The sequence below is a fragment of the Mytilus edulis genome, chromosome 12 (assembly GCF_963676685.1).
Source record: "Mytilus edulis chromosome 12, xbMytEdul2.2, whole genome shotgun sequence".
Classification (NCBI taxonomy): Eukaryota; Metazoa; Mollusca; class Bivalvia; order Mytilida; family Mytilidae; genus Mytilus; species Mytilus edulis.
In genome coordinates, this window is record NC_092355.1 from 17,029,661 (window position 1) to 17,053,413 (window position 23,753).

General features: G+C 32.2%; 1 protein-coding gene across 1 annotated transcript in view; it reads right to left on the minus strand.

Annotated features, from left to right (window-relative positions):
• Positions 1-9,123: 9,123 nt before the first annotated feature.
• The window catches only part of LOC139497342 (uncharacterized), a 44,662-nt gene continuing 30,032 nt past the window's right edge, over positions 9,124-23,753 (minus strand). Inside the window, exons 4-5 of the mRNA XM_071285554.1 lie at positions 16,585-16,786; positions 9,124-12,622 (exon numbers count right to left, since the gene is read on the minus strand). Coding sequence (XP_071141655.1) covers positions 9,150-12,622; positions 16,585-16,786 — 3,675 coding nt within the window. The 3' untranslated portion in view covers positions 9,124-9,149. The remainder of the gene's footprint in view (positions 12,623-16,584; positions 16,787-23,753) is intronic.

Sequence of the window (23,753 nt, forward strand, 5' to 3'; positions counted from 1 at the left end):
TACTATAAGCAATTAGTCAACTTAATTTGGTGTATTGAATGATTGTATGGTGTACATATATTTCCAGTTTGCTTTTTCTGACCTTGACTTTATGTTCTTGGATCTTGTTAAGTTTATTTGAAATTCAAAGCACAGCTTTATATTCAGGACTATCAACATAAAATCAATGGAGAGCAAAGAAGTCGAGACATTTGCGTGTGCATTGTTGTCATCATGGAAATGATTCATTGATAAAGCAACACATATTAATAATCATTGATGAATGATTTAAGCAAAAATTAGCAGGAGAGCGATTCAGGCCCTTGATAGCCTCTTGTCTTATTTTTTATGTGTATGGCTTTGATCTGGCTGTGGATTAACATCTAAGAATTGAAATTGTTAAATTCATATTTATGATTTATGTCAACCTTATTGTAACAATTATAAAAATCATTGTAATAAATTACTTTGCTCTTCATGGGCCCTTTAATTGGAATAAAACTATCTTATCTTATCTTATTTCCCTGTCCCTGACTTTCTTCTTGAGTGATCAAATCGTTTATAAATTTTTATACGCCCGTTTACGGGACGTATTATGGTATGTCATTGTCTGTCCGTCCGCCGTCAACATGTCGGACAATTAAATATAACTCAACAGTTCACCTTAACAAATACATAACATAAACAATACAACGTCCATGAAGTTGAACATTTAGAATGAAGAAATTATTTAATTACAGCATAATTATGTACCCAAGAATTGTATCTATTTTGCTCTTTGGTATAAAGTCACATCACAATTTGGTCCAATTAGTGAACTATATTTGCGTGCGAATTGATCGATGACCAATTCCCCCGGATACCTGAGGGCACCGGATACATCAGGGCCTACATCAGCGGACCTTTCTTCCACCTGCACTAGGTACAGGCAAATACATACAGAATGTGAGGGGTTAAACATGTTAGCGGAATCACAACCCTCCCCTAACCTGAGACAGTGGTGTTACAGTACAACATAAGCTTGATAAGAACGAACTATAAAAATCAGTTGAAAAAGGCTTAACTCATGAGATGGAGAATTTAAAAAATCATGCATCTTAGAACATCCAACATCCAATGTATTTAGTGTAAAGACGTCATAAACTGTCAGAGAGAAAATATCCTTGTGCAATGCCAAGATACAGGAGTCGACAGATTGTAGATCCTTTAAACATGTTTGTAAGCGACAAAACCTCCCCTAACTTAGGACAGGGATGTAACAGTACAACATAAGAACAAACTCAAAATCAGTTGGAAAAGGTTGAACTCATTTGATGCGAATGATTTATGTTAAGCACGGGAGCATTTACATGAAATAGTTTTAAGATATTTCTGGGTTTTTGACGTATCTTACCTTAATAGATATAAGAAGCTTACTATATTAATATTTCAAATAATTGCTTATTGTTATCACCCTTTGGCCATTAAACTTGTAAATTAGACATAAAATCGTATATTTTGACGTACGAAATACGCCTAAATTGTAAAATTGTGTTTGTCTTTCTGTTTCCATATTTTAAATAGCGTATTCCTGGAAATAGAGAGTCTTCATATTTGAATATATGAAAGAACAAACGTTGTTCGCTTGTGACACGGGAATATTTTAAATCAAATACAGTTTACAATTTTTTCTATCTTCCTATCTGTGCAATGTTTGTGGCGTTAAATATAATATAAAAGAAAAGCAGTTTAAAAACTTTTAACTAAGAAAGTTCATTATGGTTAGTGAATACAAACATATAACATCTCGCGTTATGATAAATTTTGCCTTGATTTAAACCCCTTTAAGGATGCAGATTCAAGACTGTCAACAAGGGTGTCACGAAAGGACTGACCCAAGGCTTGGTAGGTAGGAAGCATGTTTTACTATAACCATTCAAAGCATCGGTGGTGAAAGATATTTACTGAGAAAAAAGAAAGCTGTTGCAGGAAGAGAAAAGGTCGCCGTGACGACAAAAAGGTTTCCAAGGTGACATGTTACAGTAGTTAACCCGTGTTTACCTGAATAATAATATTTCAATCATTTATGTCAACGTATCCGATTATAATTTAGTATTGGACTTGACCCTTTTATCATGTTATATCCCTATAGAAATGCTCCTGTTTTGTTCGATAGAACCCGTCATGCAGAGACGGGGATTCCTCTGCGTGTGTTGTTAATCAGCGTGCATCATCCAGTACGCCGCTACCCACAAGTACCATTACTTCGGTGGTCTGGTACAAAGCCACTGAATATAACATATACCTTACAGCTATAATTATTTCGGCTGCAAAATATAAACACATACGACCCTTCTAAAAAATCACATTGCCAGTTGTTTGCTTGTTTACAAACAAAAAGGAAGATTCATTGAAGAGCCTACACAAAACTCTACTCTTATATACATCGGACATAGAAATTACCTTAATTATCCTAATCGAAATAATTGATGCAAGCTATACGTTATTGTAGTTTTAACAAGGGTAGGCATTATTTATTCGTGTTATATAGCCCTCAATATCGCGGTGGCACAAATGATCACGAATATAATGCCTACCCATATCAAAACTACAATAAAGTATATAGCTTGCATCAATTATTTCTTAATTGAGTCTTACAGTTTGTTTTTGTATAAATAACTTATTCTTTATACAAAATCTTTTGATAAAATAATACCAGCGTCTCCCATTCAAGCTTCGACTCCTAACATGTACATATATTCTTCAATGTAATAGGACAGCCTACAACCAGTTTGCAGTCAACCCCAAATTTCTTTCATGCGTAGAGGACTTGGAAATATTATATTATTTCATTCATGAATGTTCTAGCTGCTCTTGTCTCTGATATAAACTATCACTTGCCTGAACTTGTACAAAATATCAATAATCAATATACCTCATATGGAACATTCATGCTGTTTGATTTCAGTCGCCCCAGTGGTCTTTTTTTAGATTCGAGCGTCACTGATGAGTCTTTTGTTGACGAAACGTGCGTCTGGCGCAAATACAAAAAAAAAAAAAAAACAATCATGTCGGGACCTTTTATAGTTGACTATGCGGTATGGGCTTTGCTTATTGTTGAAGGCCATATGGTGACCACATCTTCATTTTTATATGGTATTTATTATGAGTTTATCTCTAAAAGAAGACATTTAAATGTATTGTTCAGAAGGTCCTATTTTGAACGAAGTTCCGTGCTGGCGACCAACTTGGCTGATGGATCAGCTACACAGTAACAACTCTTGGTCAGCACTTCAGAAGGAATATTCATAAAATGTTTGGTTGAATTCACAAACATACCGAACTCCGTGGAAAAGTGAAAACGAAAAGTCCCTAATCAAATGGCAATATTAAAATCTCAAGCATATCAAACAAATGAATATATTTCTGACTTGGCACAGGCAATATCTGTTGCAGAAAATGGTGGATTAAACATTAATTTATAGCTAGCTCAACCTCTCACAGGTATGACACTCGCATAAAATTCCATTACATTGAAAGAGGGACGAAAGATACCAAAGGGACAGTCAAACGATACTTATCTATGATGAGTTTATTTGAACAAAACAAACAGACACAATAGGCAACTAGAGGCCCCAAGGAGCCTGTGTCGCTCACCTGATATTTTTTTGCAAACTGCGTTTTACCCCTATGTTCTATTTTTTACAATGTCGGTCAGGTTGTTTGGCCGTGAGGGTCATCGGACACGTTTTTTTTAAATAAATATCCTAATGGTGTTTGTGGCCAAGTGAGGTTAAAATGTCATAACAGTTTCAGAGTATCCCGAGAAGATTTACAAACATTTATGAAAAATTGTTAAAAATTTACTTTAAAGGGCAATAACTCATTAAGGGGTCAATTGACAATGTTGGTTCTGCGGACTTATTTGTAGATCTTACGTTGTTGAACATCATTGTTGTTTACAGTTTATCTGTATCTATAATTATATTCAAGATTAAAACCGAAAACTACGAAATATCCTTAAAATTACTAATTCAGGGTCAGCAACCCAACAACAGATTCTCTGATATATCTGAAAATTTCAGGGCAGAAAGATCTTAACCTGACGAATATTTCTACAACAGTCAGATTTGCTCTAAATGCTTTAGTTTCAGAGATAAAAGCCAAAATCTGCATTTTACCCCTATGTTCTATTTAGATCCATGGCAGCCATCTTGTTTGGCGGGCCGGGTTATCGGACATATTTTTTTTCAAATTAGATACACAAATGACGATTGTGGCAAGTTTGGTCAAATTTGGCCCACTAGTTTCAGAGGAGAGGATTTTTGTAAAAGTTAACAGACGACGACGGACGACGGACACCAAGTGATGAGAAATGATCACGTGGCGTTATAGAAGTCAACATTGTGTTATAATCTTTATTGCTTTAAAACAAACAAAAAATATATATATGGTACAAAGAAACTTTCTCTGTGTTATAAATCGGCAATTGTCTCCTCTGTTTATTGTTCCATTTTGATAAATATTTCAAAACTATAAACAATATAAACTGCTGAGTATAACGGTTCATATTGGTCAGTAAGGACCTTTTGGACTACACAAAAAAAATGTATAACTTTTGTATTGCATGTCATTGATTTGTTTGGTCACATGACGTCTGTCCACCATTTTTATGCTTATTAGTTTCTATTTTTTTCAATTGCATTAAAATCTGATCATACTTTCTCCTTGCATACACATGTGATCTTAAAAATCTATTTAAACCACAAATTTATATGTGAAAACACACTGTTTTATTAAATAAAAGATATTCAAAACCTGCTATAAATAAATATATACTTGGAAGTCACTACAGACTATATTGCATTTTATTCAAAATTCATACACAAGTGAAACATTACATGATTACATTTAACAATTAAGGTGGTGCCAAGCACCTTGACTAAAATTTTGCCCTGTTTAATCTTAATAAAAAAAAATGGACAAAATGTTTACTTTGACCATTTGACAAAAATATAAAAATTTCAAAAATCTTGAACAACACACTTTCTCGGAAAAAATTCCTTGGACATATAGCAGTTTGACAAACACTAGTTTTCATAATTGAGAAGCTTAATAATTCTTTACCAATACATCGTCATTAAAACGTTTAACTGAATTTACAGAGTTATCTCGGTCCGTGTATATCTGCGTCCATTCGTTTTTCGTTTTGAAATATCAAAAACAAAAAACAAAAAACGAAAGTGATTTCATTTTTCGTTTTTGATTTCTTAAAACCAAAATGAAAAACGAAAGTGTTTTCATTTTTCGTTTTTGATTTCTTAAAAACCAAAACGAAAAACGAAAGTGTTTTCATTTTTCGTTTTTGTTTTCTTAAAAACCAAAACAAAAAACGAAAGTGTTTTCATTTTTCGTTTTAGATTTCTGAAAAACCAAAATGAAAAACAAAATAGTTTTCGATTTTCGTTTTTGATTTCACAAAACAAAAAACGAAAAACAAAAGTATTTTCATTTTTCATTTTTGATTTCACAAAAACAAAAAACGAAAAACGGAAGTGTATTTAATTTATCTTTCCCACACTGTTTATATGTCATTCAAACAATGACAATGTTGTTATTTGTCATTCATTTAAAGGTTCATCAGAGATAAAATTAAAACAATGTTGTCGATTTTTGTTACATATTTTACTATCGAAATCAAAAAGGGTGAACACAGTTCGTTTTAAGTATGCATAAAGCACTTTCTTTTTATTATTGTTAGTTGTTGACAATACAACTGGTGCGAAATTTAACGAGGACGAAAAAATGACGGCATTAGAAACATACGTTACTGAGGTTCAAAAAATGGTTATGCAAGGGATGTCACACAAAGACATCGCTATTTCTTTAGGCAGACAATATCAAATCGAAAGAGGGTGTTCCGAGAGAAGCGTCTGTAGTGTTAGGTACCACATTAAACAAGTACAAAAGCAAAAACAGGAACCAAATTAATTGATAGAAATATCTGTGGGGTCAGACGATCAAATCCTTTTTAGAATGTTAAGGAGAGAATAAAAACAAAACCCTAGACCTTTGAATACATACTGATCAACCATTTTCTACAAAAAAATCTGTCACATTTATAAAACGTAGTACACGAACATATTTAAAGTTAGGATTCATATACAATAAACGCAAATCATCACATTAATTCTACAATATATACAATTTAACTTTTTTCTTTGCTTTAAATAAAAAAAAAGAACTTTTCCCGCTCTTTTAATGGGTTAAACTCGAGGTACGGTGGATGTTTCTTACAAATGTATTTTATGTCATTTTTCAATTGAAAAAAAAACAGTGGTTGCAACAGTGAACAAGCATTCATATTATTTACATATGTCAAGGAGAATGATGAAGCATAAACACACAGCATCTAAGAAAGTTGTGCAAGTTTTATCCAATCAATTAGGAATTTTTGTTTTTCCTTCTCAAATATGAACGCAAATATTCTAGGAAGTAGGAACCAATGTTACATATTTCTATGTTGCTATGTTGATCAATCAATCGTTTCTTACTGAATATTACTGTTTTATTCTCCTAAAATTAACTACAATTATTGAAACAAACAAGTTTCATGCAAGCAAACAAACATAGGGCAAAGAGAGACTTTGGAAGATTTAATATGGAAAAAATATCAACTTATACAAAATGTTCTTTTTATTCTGTCTGACAAAACTGTTTGAAATACATACATTTTATAGAGTCCATACAAAATAGTGATTTACATTAATTGTTTCAGAAATTATTTCCAAGAATTTAATAGTAATATAGTTTCCAGCGAGGTTTGCGAAATTCAATTTTTTATTTCAGATTGACCGACTTTGACATTATCACTAATGTATAGACTATAAATTTACTCAATGAGTTCATATAGTATGATGATATTTCTGATTCACTTAAAACAAGTCTCTACTACGCATTCTTTGAATATTCCAATGAGAAAATGTGATGAACAGCAAACATTAATAAATATTTATAAGTGGTTTGTTTAGTTTTTTTATGTACCCAAAGACGTATCCTATATATTTTGAAGCATACATTTAATCGAGGGATTTTGTAATACTTGTCTTGCCTAGAGATGGATTACCGTAGTCATATTTGACAAAACTTTTTGAAATTTTATGTCATTTATGCTCTTCAACTTTGTACTTTATTTTGCATTTTAATGAGTGTTACTGATGAGTCTTGTGTAGATACAACGCGTGTTTGGCTTATAAAATTTCAATAAAAAGTAATATTACAGTAAAATGTTGGGGTTACCAAATTCTACGAAGAAATCGACACCATTTAGTAATGGTATAGGCTTAAATAGCTATTAAAATTACCAGGCTTATAATCTAATAAGTCAGACGCGCGTTTCGTCTACATAAGACTCATCAGTGACGCTAAGATCAAAATAGTTAAAAAACCAAACAAGTGTAAAGTTTATGAGCATTGAGGACCCAAAATTCCAAATATGGCTAAAGTAATCTGTGCCTGTGATAAGAAAATTCTTAGTATTTTGAATAAGTCATACTTTTGCTAACAGTAAATTTATAGAAATGACCATAGAATTGATATTCATGTCAACACTGGAGTGCTGCCTACTGGGATGATGATACTTTCGGGGTCGAAACGTCCACCAGCAGTGGTACCGACCCAGTGGTGTAAATAGTTTTCAAAGTTACCAGGATTATAATAACTTGTAAATGAGATAATTACGAAACTACATGTACAATTTGAAGGTGTTATGTTCAATGTTTATATACTTGTACTGCGGATGGTTGGAAAACAATTACAATAGCATTTTGGTCATCTGCAAGAATATAAATCAACATCATCAAAATGAATAAAAAAGTTTATCCCTTTTGCTAGCTTGTTTTACTCTTTGATTTCTTGTCCCAGCCACTTTCGAAAACATAAAAGTTTAAGTATTTGTTTGTGCAGTCAGTACACTGAATTAGATTTATCATTTTAAAGCAAAGAAAAATACTATTTTGAGAGGGATTAATAAGATATTGATTCCTGAATTGTTCAAAATAACCAAAATGGCATGTCCCTAGTCCTGCTGTTCAACATTCTAACTCTAAAATATTATAAAAAAGTTAAAAATAAATGTTATTTTTACTAATATAAGTTCTTTAACATGTTTAATTATTCAAAAATATGTTTTTAGCCAACATATTTTAATAAACAGCTTTTGACAAAGGATTTTAAATTTAAGAAGGTGTGTCCCTGACATTCCTGACAAAATGTCCACTACGAAACGAAGTCATTCAATTTTGCTTTATAAAATCAATGTTTCCAAGAGATATCAACATTAGGGTCTTACAAAAGAAGTAATGCTTTTAATACGGCAGTTCAAATGTTGGCAAAAAAAAAATTGAGCACATCAAATGGACCAGAGTGATACCGTATTTTTGTTAATGTCCACTACAAAACAGGTCAAATCTCCTTCAGTATCTGGTTTTAAAATTATGAAAAAAAATCAGTGTACAGCTAAGTACGTATTTTTATGAATTAGAATAATTATTGTAACTATTGCAATATAGGGATTGTGGGAAAACAAATAAAACATGTGAATATGTCTACTACGATTGAAACGGTCAGATACGAAACAAGTATGGGAGAAAAACGTTTCGTAATAGACACTACCACTACCATGACTACCATGCAGTCGTTTTTTTACACTTTTATTAAATTATATTCGTGCAAAACAAATAACAAGGATTATGTTCATGTAATTTGCATTGTGTTTTTATCAACATAGAATAGGATTGATGTCCGCTATGAAACGGTTTTGTCAACTACAAAACTCATCAAAATGTCCACTACATGAGTTGTACCTTCATATGTAAAGAACTGTCTAATCTTTACCGATAAAAAATGGTTCTCGAATTTAGAACATATGAGATCGTTCTAGTATATGAAGTAAAACAATCTGGAATGGCTATAGAAGACATTAAATTGTAATAAGATGTGCGTTTAGTAGCAGTTTCGTAGGGGACAAATGTCACTTATGAAACAGTACATAAATGAAAATTATATCATTTTAAAGAGTATTTAAGATTGCACTTTTTTTTTACAAACAGGTCTATAATAGAGGTATTCAAAATAACTCTTGAAATAAAAAAAGTTGATTTTCCATTTTTTTAGGTCTAAAATTCACACTTTTATTGAAAAAATGAATATGACAATAAATAAAACAACAATATCATTTGTAGTGTATCATCAAAAAATGTTCCTCGCAATTTCATGTGTAGTGTTATCTTAATAATTATTGATATGCAGTGAAGAAAACAATAGGCACATATTGTATGTGACCAAAATATAGATAGTATGCCTATTTCCAACCAGTTAATAAATTCGGATTCCACTATAAGTGTACCATTATAACTTGAACTTGTTGTATTTGGGTCAGTAAGACATTGTACAGAGAAATCTACACCACTCCTATAAGTAATGTTATAATCTAAACTTGTACATGAGATATTAACAGAACTTAATTCGGTACAATTGTAAGATGTTATGTTGAGCGTATATATAACCCGATTAGTAGAAATATCGTAAAAATATTGATGGTCTTTATTAAAAGCTCCGCCAATTAAACCAATTGTTAGAACACAAACTATGAATATGTCTAATCTTAAACTGTGTTTTTTCATAAAAAAAGATTTACAATACTGTACGGTACCTATACTCAATCTAAATCCAAAAGTCATCAAAAGCATCTTAAACATAAACTCAAACTTTTTTATGACTTGAATGTATAAAAATTTTCCATACAATATAAAAAAACCACTTCCATAAGATATCAAAAATAAAATTGGTAGCCATTGTTCAACTAAGTACCTCATGTCAAACGTTATCAATGATAATGACCAATACAAAACAATAGTCAGTAACACGTACATGGATCTTGTTACTTGTACCAAAGTAATATTAGTAGATTCTGTACTTTCTCCAACGCAATGCAATTCGTGTTCACTTCCCTCACTCATCATCCAGTTATCGAATACTATTAAAATGATTGTAATTAACAACGTTACTAAAGCAAATAATTTATGAAGGTTCTGAATTAGTTGTCTATGTTTTGTACTACTAAGTATGTGTGTGTTTGTATCAGCACAATCAATTAACTCTAATGCCGACATGCACGAGTTATTAAATAAATAAGGATTTGCTCCATTCTTTATCAATGTTCCCATACAATCACTGCTGTCCTGTATTGAAAGACGCCTTTTTATAATAGAATGTAAGGGTGTATTACCATCCTTGTCTTGCACGTTAACGAAGTCATGTAAATAAAATCTTAACGCAGTTTGTCCAGTTATATTAAAACACGTGGTCCTAAAAGCTGATATAGGTGTTTTTCCATACTCTCTGTTGTCATATGTATTTCGAATTGACTCAAAACACTGTCTCTGAGAGCTATGAGTGAGTAATAATTCTGTTGCACTTGCACTTTTTGTGTAATGTAAAGGGGTTCTATAGAAATTATCACGAACATTAACGTCAGCTTTGTTACGCAACAGAAGAGATAACATTTCGATATTATCTTTTATAACTGCTAGATGGACAGCAGTAAGTCCACTATTGTCACCTATGTTTACATTCGGTATCGACTGTTTGCATACATATTCTCGTTGAATATCTTGTGTGAACTCAAAATGGAAATCATCATTTTCAGGCAATTCTTTCCGAAATAAAACATTCATTGCATCTAAATTATCTAATAATACAGCGTAATGTAGGACAGTCAATCCCCTTATCGTTTTAGAATCAATATTCTCTGGTTTAATGTTTGATCTCAAATTTTCTAAATCGTTAAGGCGGACTGCCTTATGAATCACGGTCTGGGCTGAATCGTTTTCAATACATGCACTAATAAAACTAGCAATTTGTTGACTGTTTGGAGTAACAGCAATAGGGATTTCTTCTTCACCATGGCCAAAAAATTCTCGTAGACTTACTTGTGCTCCATTTTGCAAGAGTAAACGTACCATATCATGACGACCTGTCTTAAGTGCCATGTGCAAAGGCGCTTCCCAAAACAAGGACGAGAAATTAACGTCTGCACCCTGACAAATTAATTCTTTGACAATACGTAAGCTATCACCCAATACAGCTAGATGAAATAAGGACTCCAATCCAATTATTTGTTTTAAGGAATATCTACCTACAGTCATTTTACGCTCACAAATTGTCATTTTGTCCCATGCATATCGAAATAATTCATAGCAACCAAATGCCACAATCCAGTCCATAAGTGTTAGTTGACCCTTCATAACTTGTCTGATTGTGTCATTGCGTTCATCAAATAGATAATAGGATAACATCTTTAAAGCCTGTTGCACCACTGACTGATCCATGCTTGATATTTTCTCGGAGCTGCACTGTTTCATTAAAGTCTGTATGCTCTCATCAAAAGTGATTGCAAATAAATGGACGAATTTTCTATTCATAAAAAGAGGACTCATCAACACATTGGAAAATCTCCCGTTTTGTAATTCAACCTTAAATCTATTATATAATGGTCTGAAACGATCCTCATTCAACTCATCTTCCAGAATATTAACAATATTTTCATTAACATTTTCATTCGTGTTTTCAATTGAACGAACTCTGACTCGATCCCTAATAAACACGATATCACACTCTGAAAACATTTCTTTGGGATCAAACATATAAAAATGATAACTGATTGTCTCTTCAAAAACATCGTGAATAAACCAAAACTTGTTACTGACCTTAGTAAAATATGATCCTATAGCGGAAAGAGCACAATCCTCAAGTTCTTTCTTAGAAATGTTTCTTTGAAGTCTGCAAGTTTGCACTATTTTATATATTTTCTCATCATATTCCTTTGAGTCAATGTCAAATATACTTCTACTAAAGTTTCTATTGAACAACATACAAAGCACCAAAACGCAATAAAGCTTCTTGTTTTCATTACATATTTTATCAAGTTCTTCTTTGAACAGGGATAAAGGTTGCCTAAATAACGCGATCCTGTTTTGGAATCTTCTGTTATCATTTGCAACTAATTTGCAAAGGAGAGGGAATGCATAATTCGTTTTACATATTATTTCAACTTCCTCTGTTGTAATTTCGTTTTCTAGGTTGCTTCTACTTAGGTGTTTCATTAATATTTTCTGCTTTTCTTTTTGTGAAAGAGCAATTGACTCGTGCTCTAAATTAATGACTTCTTTGTTTAAAATTGTGGAGGCATTTTTGAATCTTTTGACGAGTGATATGTGTAATCGTAGTGTACACAACAGTTTGTTTGCCCCTGATACTGTGTTCAAGCAGCTTATAAGCTTTTCGTTCAATCTTTCCCATCTCTCTAACAAGGTTGGACTTAAGTCGTACTTACCAAGGACGTCATCAATAAGAAATACTTGTTTTTTATTTGTTTTGTATTTGATTATATCCTCTGGCGTCTCAATGGGAACAATTTCAAATCCTTCGTCTCTTAATTTGAATGCTATATGTCGGATGGTAGCTGTCTTTCCTAATCCGGAATTTGATGTGACCAAAATACAAGTACAATTTTTGACTTTATTATAAACAAGTGCTGATCCCTTTGTCTCATCAAAACTTTCATCATCTTGTTGCCAAGTTTCAACCAACACTGCATTTGTTTCTGTGAAAATTGTATGTAAAATGTATACAATAATAACTAGAACAGAAATTACCATACGTTACAGTCGTTACGGTCTTCTTCATTGTAATCAAAACAACATTGAAACAAGAATTACATCGCCTGGATACATTACGCTTCTATAATATAATTATATTGTGTTCATTTGCCGCGGATTTTTTTCTATTTGTTTAAAGATATAGGAAGATGTGGTGTGAGTGCCAATGAGACAACTCTCCATCCAAATAACAATTTAAAACCAGATGCTCCGCAGGGCGCAGGTTTAAACGACCGCAGAGGTTGAACCCTGAACGGTTGGGTCAAGTATGGACACAACATTCAAGCTGGATTCAGCTCTAAATTTGGATTGTGATTAAATAGCTGACACAGCATAGGTTTCGGACACAAAATGAATGTGGTCTAATGAACTTAAAATATTTTTTTTGCCTTTGAGCAGTTCACTATGCTGTTGAATATTAATCCTCTCAAAAAAATGTTTGAAGAAATTTTCTTTTTATTTATAAAATCTGAAATGAGAAAAATTTAACTCCCCCCCTCCCATTTTTTTTCACATCCCCCTTTCCCTTTTTCCAAAACTGATCTCAATTCAAATTTCTAATGGAGTTTGCAACAATAACTTCTCGTTTAAATACATCATAAAAGATTAAAATGTAACAAAAGCTGCTTGTTATCACTGAATGGTAAAGATTGTTTTAATTTATCAGTTGGTAGTAAAAGTGAATATACATTGTATATTGTATAAAACAATGATTTAAGTTGATTCAACTACTATTCTGGACAAAGAAAGATAACTCCAGTCAATTGAAAATTTCTTGCTATTGCACAATATTGTGCAATTAGATATTTCTTGCTATTGCGCAATACTGTGCAATTGAAAATATTTGCTATTGCACAATACTGTACAATTGAAGATTTCTTGCTATTGCGCAATACTGTGCAATTGAAAATTTCTTGCTATTGCACAATACTTAATATAATAATTTTGGAATCTGATTTGAACCAACTTGAAAACTGGGCCCATAATCAAAAATCTAAGTACATGTTTAGATTCAGCATATCAAAAAAGCCCAAGAATTCATTTTTTGTTAAAATCAAACTTAGTTTAATTTTGGACCCTTTGGACTTTAATGTAGACCAATTTGAAAACGGGGCTTTAAATTAAGAATCTACATACACAGTAAGATTTGGCATATCAAAGAACCCCAATTATTCAATTTTTTATGAAATCAAACAAAGTTTAATTTTGGACCCCGATTTGGACCAACTTGAAAACTAGGCCAATAATCAAAAACCTAAGTACATTTTTAGATTCAGCATATCAAAGAACCCGAAGCATTCAATTTTTGTTAAAATCAAACTAAGTTTAATTTTGGACCCTTTGGACCTTAATGTAGACCAATTTGAAAACGGGAACAAAAATTAAGAATCTACATACACAGTTAGATTCGGCATATCAAAGAACCCCAATTATTCAATTTTTGATGAAATCAAACAAAGTTCAATTTTGGACCCTTTGAGCCCCTTATTCCTCAACTGTTGGGACCAAAACTCCCAAAATCAATCCCAACCTTTCTTTTGTGGTCATGAACCTTGTGTTAAAATTTCATAGATTTCTATTCACTTTTACTAAAGTTAGAGTGCGAAAACTAAAAGTATTCTTCACTTTTACTAAAGTTGGAGTGCGAAAACTAAAAGGTATGCTTCACTTTTACTAAAGTTAGAGTGCGAAAACTAAAAGTATTCGGACGACGACGACGCCAACGTGATACCAATATACGACCAAAAAATTTTCTATTTTTGCGGTCGTATAAAAAGTAAACCATTATAGGTAAATGTCCGGCCTTCAACACGGAGCCCTGGCTCACACCGAACAACAAGCTATAAAGGGCCCAAAATTACTAGTGTAAAACCATTCAAACGGGAAAACCAACGGTCTAATCTATATAAAATAAATAAACGAGAAACGAGAAACACGTATAATTTACATAAACAAACGACAACTACTGTACACCAGATTCCTGACTTAATAAATAGGACAGGTGCAAACATTTGCAGCGGAATTAAACGTTTTAATGGATCCAAACCTTCTCCCTCTTTCTGAAACAATATCATAACATCACAACATAGAAAATAAATGTTTTCCTATCGTTCGTTCACAGTATTGAGTCTAGCAGGCTTTAAGGTCGTTATTTTTTCTTAATCAAAAAGGCTTCTTTACTTATTTGGTAACTTTTTGTGCATAATACGTTTTCTAAATTGCAATAACTTTTTCTATGGAGTAAGGTTTTTTTTTATCGAAAAGGCTATGTTCTATGAGGTGATGTGCTACTGGATTGTCTGTTTTGTTTGTATTAATTTTGAAAAGTTCAACAAAATCCTTTGATACAGTGTTTGTCCTTTTTTTTCGCATTCTGTACAGTAAATAGATCATGTTGGGCACCATATCGAAGAGAGACATGTATTGTCGAAATGCGCATCTGGTGCAGGAAAATTGGTACCGTTAATGTTATTACAGCCAATTAGGTTCTAATTTTTTTTCCGATGTTAGCACAGAAGACGTATGTTTAAACAGTGTGTGAACACAGTGCGTAATTTGTGCCGCATGTATCACAGCCATTACTCTGTTCACAAAAACAAAATCCGATACTTTTCACACATTAAGGAAACCGAAGTATTTAGTAATAACACCGAAATGTCCCGAAAAAAACTATTCAGAAGTTTTTTCTTAGATAAAGAAACAACAACTAAAAAGTCAAATGGACTCAACACTAATACCGTATACGAACGAATAATTACATTAGATGTAAGTTTCATCATAATACTTTATTCTGATTGGCTAACTACACATCACGTGTTATTCCTAAAGCAATTGCATCACTCAATAAAGCTTTTCATTCATGATAACACGTGGTCCCACAATAAAGTGTACAGGTGAATTAAATGAAATAATTATAAAATGTATTTCGGTCAACGCTTTTACACCCCAATGAAGTTACAAAAAGAAGCATTCAATTCTTAATATAAACAAAAATATACGCAGAGAAAATAAATCGTGGTAAAAGATCGTCATACAAGTAATTGTAACAAAATGTATCAAAGCAATGTAATTGTTGTTTCACTGTTATAATTCACTTCAACGAAGAAGGCCTTAATGGTTGAAACAAATGGAAATTTGCGATATACATGTTATAGTTTAATTATAAAACAATCAAAAACTCTTCATATATATTTCACTGCTGATGAAACTTTGGTCCGCAATTCTTTTCAACTTCTTACTTTATTTGTTTTTTTCAACATTTTTTTATTCGAGCGTCACTGCTGAGTCTTTTGTAGACGAAACGAGCGTCTGACGTCAACAAACAATTCTATCCTGGTATCTATGAAGATTATATTTATAGCCAGTATCATTATAACATAATATTGAACATTGAAAAGATACTGCATTTCAAGGTATGTTTACTACGGATTTAACTTGTGGAGAATGTTGTGTCTCAAATTCTAAAGCACCTGAGATCCCAATCGATATTTTGGTTGAGTTCGTGTTTCTCAGTCTTCAGTTTTCTATAGATTGTCTTTTAGTCGTTTTTGTTTGTCTTTTGTTCGTTTGTTGGTTGTTTTCCATGAATTTGTTAGATTGTTTTCTACATATGAGAATAAATGTTCTTTTGCTTCTTTTCTTTAGCATTATGATCGTTATAAAAAATACGACACAAGAAAAACAAAATCTGCAAATTAATATGTTCAACAGATCATATTATCCTGCTGGGGTTAAATATTAAATTGTTCCACATAAAAGCACTATGTAGTAATAAATTGAAACCCCGATCTTGGTTGTTTCCAAATATTAACAGAGAAAACACTAGACGACAACTAGACACAATCCGAACTTGTCTTGTGTTTTGTCTTCTTTAGATGGCTTGTGTGATTATATATTACAAACAAACCTGCAATTGTTTTCGGGAGATATCCTTCCTTGTAATAGGAGAGTTCACTTTTTATCTCTTCTTTTTCCTTGTCACAATCCACGTATTCTTTTTTCAGTTGCTTCAGTTCTTCTAATGTGTTTTCTTGTTCTCCATCAAGATCGTAATTCAAGATTTCAGTGACCTCAGATGGTCTTTGACCTTTATTTAAAGACGTCAATGCCTAAATAGATTATACAAGAAACTGATGAATAACATTCTATAACTTGTTTTATTTTTTTTCAACAATTTATCGAACGTATGCACTCGTTTTAATAATAAAAAACCTATTATGCATACATACATTTTCGTACACATCTTTTTTTTCAAAGCTAGTGATCTTTGATTTAAAGGGGCACTACCTACGAGATATATAAAAAACTAAAGTAAGATTTTTTTTGATCAATCAATAATGAAAGTGAAATAGTGAAATAATAATTCGCTTTTAGCAGCCAAAATGGTTCAATTTTGTCAAATTAAGCGATAAAACATTGATAATTACTCATTCACTTGCGTGAATTAGTCGACCTCATTAAATCCGTATTCACGTGTACTGCTTATTTAAAGAAAAAGAATGTCAACAATGAAAGTGAAACTACGGTAAATCATTTGATTACTGATTCGATTCATATTAAATCATTCTTATACGGTTAAAAACAATGAGAAAAATCTATTTTTAATCTATAACATAAACTCAAGCAGACCTAAAAAAAATCCAATTGCACGTGTTGGTTTAATCTATTCATATCTTTATTCATGTTTACATCGCTTATATGGTCTTCTGATGTCAAATTGATAGTTAATTAGATGACGTCTGGACTAAAATACACACGAAACGAACCTACACGTTATCTACCCCATGCTCTGTAAACTGTTTATTATAGACTTTTGGTAGTTTGGATAAATATTTTTCATTATTATAAATCAAATATGAGGATTGATTCAAATCGGTGACCACGAATTTGACAGCTAGTGCCCCTTTAACAGATTGCAATGTAATATATTGAAAATCAATCTTTACCCCGAAATAAAAAAAAAATAAGTAGCTGAAATATACAACGGCTTCCTGTCTTATTTACATGTTGTTGTCAGGGAATATCACACTCTTTAGATAACTAGTAAGTTTCTGTTGATGTTACTATTACATTTTTTTTTAATATTTTCCTTGGGATTAGTTGATATTATCTGAATTGCTAAACAGGTACATTTTTCAATTACTTACACTTACTTCGATTATTGTTATGTCAAAATGTCAAGCTTTCATTTGTTGTGTTAATGTAGTATGTGTTATATGAAAAACAAATGTGGTTTGATTACCAATGAGACAAATCTTAACAAGAGACAAAATAACAAAGAAATAAACAACTATATGCCCCTCTGCAACCTTCAACAATAGGCAAAACCCATACCGCATAGTCAGCTATAAAGGACCTCATAATGACAAACTTGAAAACGAACGGCCTGCTTAATGTACAAAAGATCGGGAAATGAATATGTTATACAGCAACAATCAACAACCACTGACTTACAGGATCCTGACAAGGAACATGCAAATACATGATGTGACGGGCTTTACCTAGTTCGAAGTTTTTCCACAAGCCTGGGGCACAAACTAGTGTAACAGTACAACGTAAGAACAAACTATAAAAATTATATGAAAAACACTTCACTCATCAGATCAATACAAAGCAGATAATACATCTAGCACAACCACAGAGTTGACTCTGCAGGATACTTATTCATTCCCGCAAGTAAAATGGCACTAAGCATATATTATATCAAATACAAGTTTTAAATAGGTTATTTTTTGTTGGAGACTAATATATGAATTCAGTAAATTTGAATTAAGCTGTCATTTGACTTGGGTCCTCATTTTCAAGATGTAGCAACAAATAGTGACTTCGGAGATAGCACCGTGTTAACATGAAAGCAAAATACAATAATTTTAATTAACATATTTACCTGACGATATCGGGATATCGGTATTTATTCGGATCTTAACATGCACTTGTGATGGTATTTAAAAAAAAAATTGAAAAATGTTGAAATGTTCAGGACTTAATTACATCTGTATTTGGGTAAGATGATGCATGCATGCGAATTTTATTTCATCTTACACTTTGAGAAGCAAATAATCTTTTACAACTTAATTAAATATTGTGTAAAAACGTTAATTATGAGCTATGAAAGTCAAGTGGCTCGAGCTTTTTTCTGAGGAAGTTTTAAAAAATGTCAAAGAAATATTTTTGACAGTGGGTTAGTCTTCACTATCCTATAGATTAACAACTTCTGGTTATATTTATCAATTAGAATCTTCAGTGAAGGTGGAGAACGAATGCACAGTTAATTATTTATATTGATGTGCCATTTGTATGCAAGAGTGACATTCCCTGTGTATTATGTGCCGATTCGAAAAAAAAAGTTATGCGATTATTGTCTCCCTTTAACAGGTTCAGTATTTTATAATTAAGTATAGGTTTCTGATATAATTTTGAATAATTACAAAATGTATCAATTTAATATATTTCAGTTTTTGTTATTGGTGTATCAAAACATTGATGTACGACTATCAATTCATAAATTTGAAACGTTTAAAAGAGGGACGAAAGATACCAAAGGGACAGTCAAACTCATAAATCTAAAATAAACTGACAACGCCATGGCTAAAATGAAAAAGACAAACAGACAAACAATAGTACACAAGACACGACATAGAAAACTAAAAAAATAAACAACACGAACCCCACCAAAAACTAGGGGTGATCTGATGTGCTTCGGAAGGAAACAATGTGAGACATCCGTGATATCGCGGGTCCGTGACTGAAATAAAGTATATAACTATGCGTAAGCCTTGTTTTAGTATTGGGATTGTCATCTGATAAAGTCATGTCGATTAAAAGACGCAAAGTTTTCTCTGCTTTCAAAATCTTTCTGTTTGAACCCGTCGACCTGGAACTTATCAATTATTGGTATTAATTATTTGGAAAACAAAAGGTCCTGGAATGGATTATTTTTCAATCAACAGCATTGTCCTATATTAGTTATAAATAAAGTTAGATTCTCTATTCGCTGTTTTACGTCATGCCCGCAAACAAATTGAAAACTGTACCTATACGCCTTATTTTAAGTCCATGATTTTAGTATTCGTATTGTCATCTAGGTAAGTCTCACTGATTAAAATACTACAATAGGGAACAATTTGACAATGATTGAATTTGGTAGTGTGACTACTAGTGTCAACCCTGTGATTATGACCCGTGTATATATACGATATAGCAAAATCTGAAATACACCGTTTGGTGGTGCGCCTGTCAGATACGGAAGGTACAGATAAGGTAATAGGTAACCGGTGAGTATACTATTGGTATCGATATCGGATGTGACCCGGAACTTATTTATCATTGGTAATATTAATTATGTGGAAAACAAAAGGGTCTGGAGTGGTGTAATTTTCAATCAACACTATTGTCTTATATAAGCTATATATAAAATAGAATTCTTTGATTTGTCGTTTTACCTCATGACGGCTGACACATTGGACCTCGTTATTTTAGTATTATAGATGGATTTCAATATGAAACAACATCCCTAATGCGCTTCGAAATGAGGAACTCCAAAGTCACGTAAAAGAAAAAATATTTGTGTAGTGATATTGAATATATTTCTATTTTTTTACAAATGACTGAGCCTAACCATTTGTGGTGATTATGAAAAGTAGAGGAACATAGAATAAATGTGTAAAAACTATGGAGCTATTAAATGTGTTCAAAGTATTAAATATTCGAAGAACTTATTGTGTTATAAAGGGGATCGTTTACCACAAGGAGCCGTATCACGAAAGGATGTTCGGGATATGCTAATTTACGGAAAAAGTAATCTCACTTCGTAACCCAAAATTAAACCACATAATTTTATGTGAAAATGTCACAGCTTCGAAACGAGCTATAATACATATCCAAGTTTACGATATGGACTGAGCTACAGGAAAAAACGGTATCATTACTGCCTATGTAAAAACAATTAAAGATATTGACCCATTTGAAAGTACCTGTTCCACGTCAGGAATATGATAGTTGCTGTCAATTCGTTTGATGCTGCTATCACTTGATTTTGCCATTTGATTAGATACTTTCCGTTTTTTATTTTCCTCGGAGTTCGTTATTTTTTAGATTTTACTTTTTATCTCTTGATCAATGTGCATTTAAAAATGAATAACTTTAATATACTATTGTATCCAACACAGAATTCATGGGGCTTGAACTTGTCGGGTTTTTTTCCCACAGCTTGGCCCTTGATGCTCAATATTGAACTACGAGCATGCTTTGCGAGCGGTAAAACATCACAATAAAGGGCCAACCCATGGTAAAATCAATATCGATTCAAGCCTTCATAATTATTTCCTCTTACCAAATAGTTATCAAAGGTACCAGGATTGTAATTTAGTACGCCTAACGCGGATTTTCTCTACACTAGACTCATCAGTGACGCTCATATCAAAATATTTATAGAGCCAAACAAGTACAAGTTGAAGAGCACGTTACGCACGGTATTCGGTCTATGTTTCATTTGACCATTTCTTGATGCATAAGTAGGACAGAAACAAATCAATTATGCGTATTATCAAATAATTACTTGTCTTGGTTCTTCAGTTTAATCGATATTAAATAAAACCTAATTTCAAAATATTAAATTTTATGTATTATTACATAACTAAGCAATAAGTCCCGTGATCATAATGCCATTTTTGCCGTGTAAGACATAACAACAATAACTTACCATACAAATACAAACAAACAAAAATCAAAAACTACTGAATGGATTACGATGAAATTCAAACAGGTGGGATATAATATGATCATATGCATGGTGTGAAACGGTTACGATAAATATCATGTCAGTTCGCATTCTATGGCCATTTTCGAAAATCCATACAGCTGTAAGATTTGAAAATTCGAGTATACAAAAATAAAAGCAAGCACTTCGATATTGCAATATTTTCACATAAGTCATAGAAAAGGTTCGACACCTCTACACGCAAATGTAATTTTATTGAATTTTACGAACACATATTTATTTCTTAGCTTAACATAGCTTCTCTAATTTTCTTTTTTTTTAAAGTTTTTTCCGTGTCTCCCTTAAATGTTACCATAGAGCCATTGTTTAAGATTTTTCAGTACCATGCTAATGTAGGGTATTTTAAATTTGTGACAAACAAATGAACTATGAAAACAAATGTTACTACTGAAATGCAATTATTTTAAAGATTGTTTTAAGCCTTTAACGTTAAGGAAACGCTAATTTTTTCATCAATTTCCATCAAGTTGTCCATGTTTCCCCAAAATGTTACCTCGTCCAAATTGAACGTTTTTTGCAAGGAACGTCAATGTAACGTATATATATTTAATTTTCCATAGACTAAAAGTTAAGCATTTTTGTGTCTTAAGCTTTTGACACGCTCTGTTGAATGATATATTGTTTGGAGAGAGTTTCAAATATTTATTCTAAAATGTATAAATCAACAAGAAATTTGACTTCCATCAAAGTTTTGTAAACCATGTGCTGATCTTAAAGGCGTCGAAGTTTTTGATAATTGATAAGTTTTCTATAATACCGAACCTTTCGACTAGTACGAATGTTTGTTGCATACACTAACAGTTATTTCCACGCATCCGACAAACTGACGCATGTGAAAAATACTGATCCAAATTCAAGGACTGTAGATCTCTTTTTAATCTTAATAAAATGAGCAATTTCAAACTGCCGTTTTCTTTCCAAAAGCTGAGAATGAAATTGAAATTATAGATCAAGCAAACAGAGGATACATAAAGTAGCTGTTGCTGCCATTGACCCGAACGAGAATTATTTCTCATTATAATCTTCTCGAAAGACTCATATTTGGAATGTATCTGTTGGTAGTACGGATAGAAAGACCCTAAAATTATTTCAATAAGTTAAGATTATGAGGAATTAAATAAAATCGAGAATGGAAAGATTATTCATCAAAAATGTATAATCAGTCATGTTCACAGTCTATATATATTTTTTTTTAAATAAGTAGTCAAACATCAAAAAGCCATATATGTATTAAAAATAGTGCAAAGCTTTAACGTTTTGTACAAAAATAGGTTGAAATAAATGAAAATTACGTCGACTAACGTTACCATTACTGAACCGAACACTGTGCATAACGTCTGAGTATTCAAAATTCCAAAGCGTTGTGCCAAATACAGATTAGGTAATATCTGCCTGGTACATACAATGTATGTGGTATAAGAAAGTCCGTAGTTTTTCGAAAAATTAAAAGTTTTGTAAACAGGGAATTTATAAAAATTACGATATTATTAATATGCATGTCAACACCCGATTATTGACTACTGGGCCTTTGATACCATCGGGAACGAAACGTCCACCAGCAGTGGCATCCACCCAGTTATGTAAGTAAATAGTCTCATCAGTGACACTCATATCAAAATATTTATAAAGCCAAACAAGAACAAAGCTGAAGATCATTGAGGATCCAAAATACCCAAATGTTGTGCCAAACACGGCTAAGGTAATCTATGATAAAAATAGACTTTTAATCGAACATTTAAATTAATAAATCAAATAAAAACTGGGGTGATCTTAAAAGTTTCGCACGTGACACCCGTCATCTTGCTAGCGGAATGAAAACACAGGGGATAAGTTTAAATTAGAAGGTCACATTTGGGGAGAAAGATAATGGGATTGTTGTTACGACGATTTAGAAATATCGATTGTCACCTGATGATCAGAAGCTCCATAACAATCAACCAACTCCTGATGGCGTCGGTAAAATACTCAAAGGGATTACTTAAACTTCGCCTATTGGAACTCTTTATTTAATAACTTTCTTTTTAAATAACAATATTTTTTCAACAAATTCGTGATTGAAAGTGTTCATTTAATTACTAATGTTTAACAATGTTTAAGTACTAGTAATATTCTATCAACGAATTCCTTTGAATAATGAATCATCTGGGAAATATATCCTCCATATCCTGACATTTTGAAACAAAGAAATTGTAAAGTTTTCAATTTGCAAGTTTGAATCAAAGTTTTGCCTTCAAACGACCGTCATGGTCATTTTACAGATGTGAGTCAAGATCTAAAGCAGACTTAACTGTATCTTT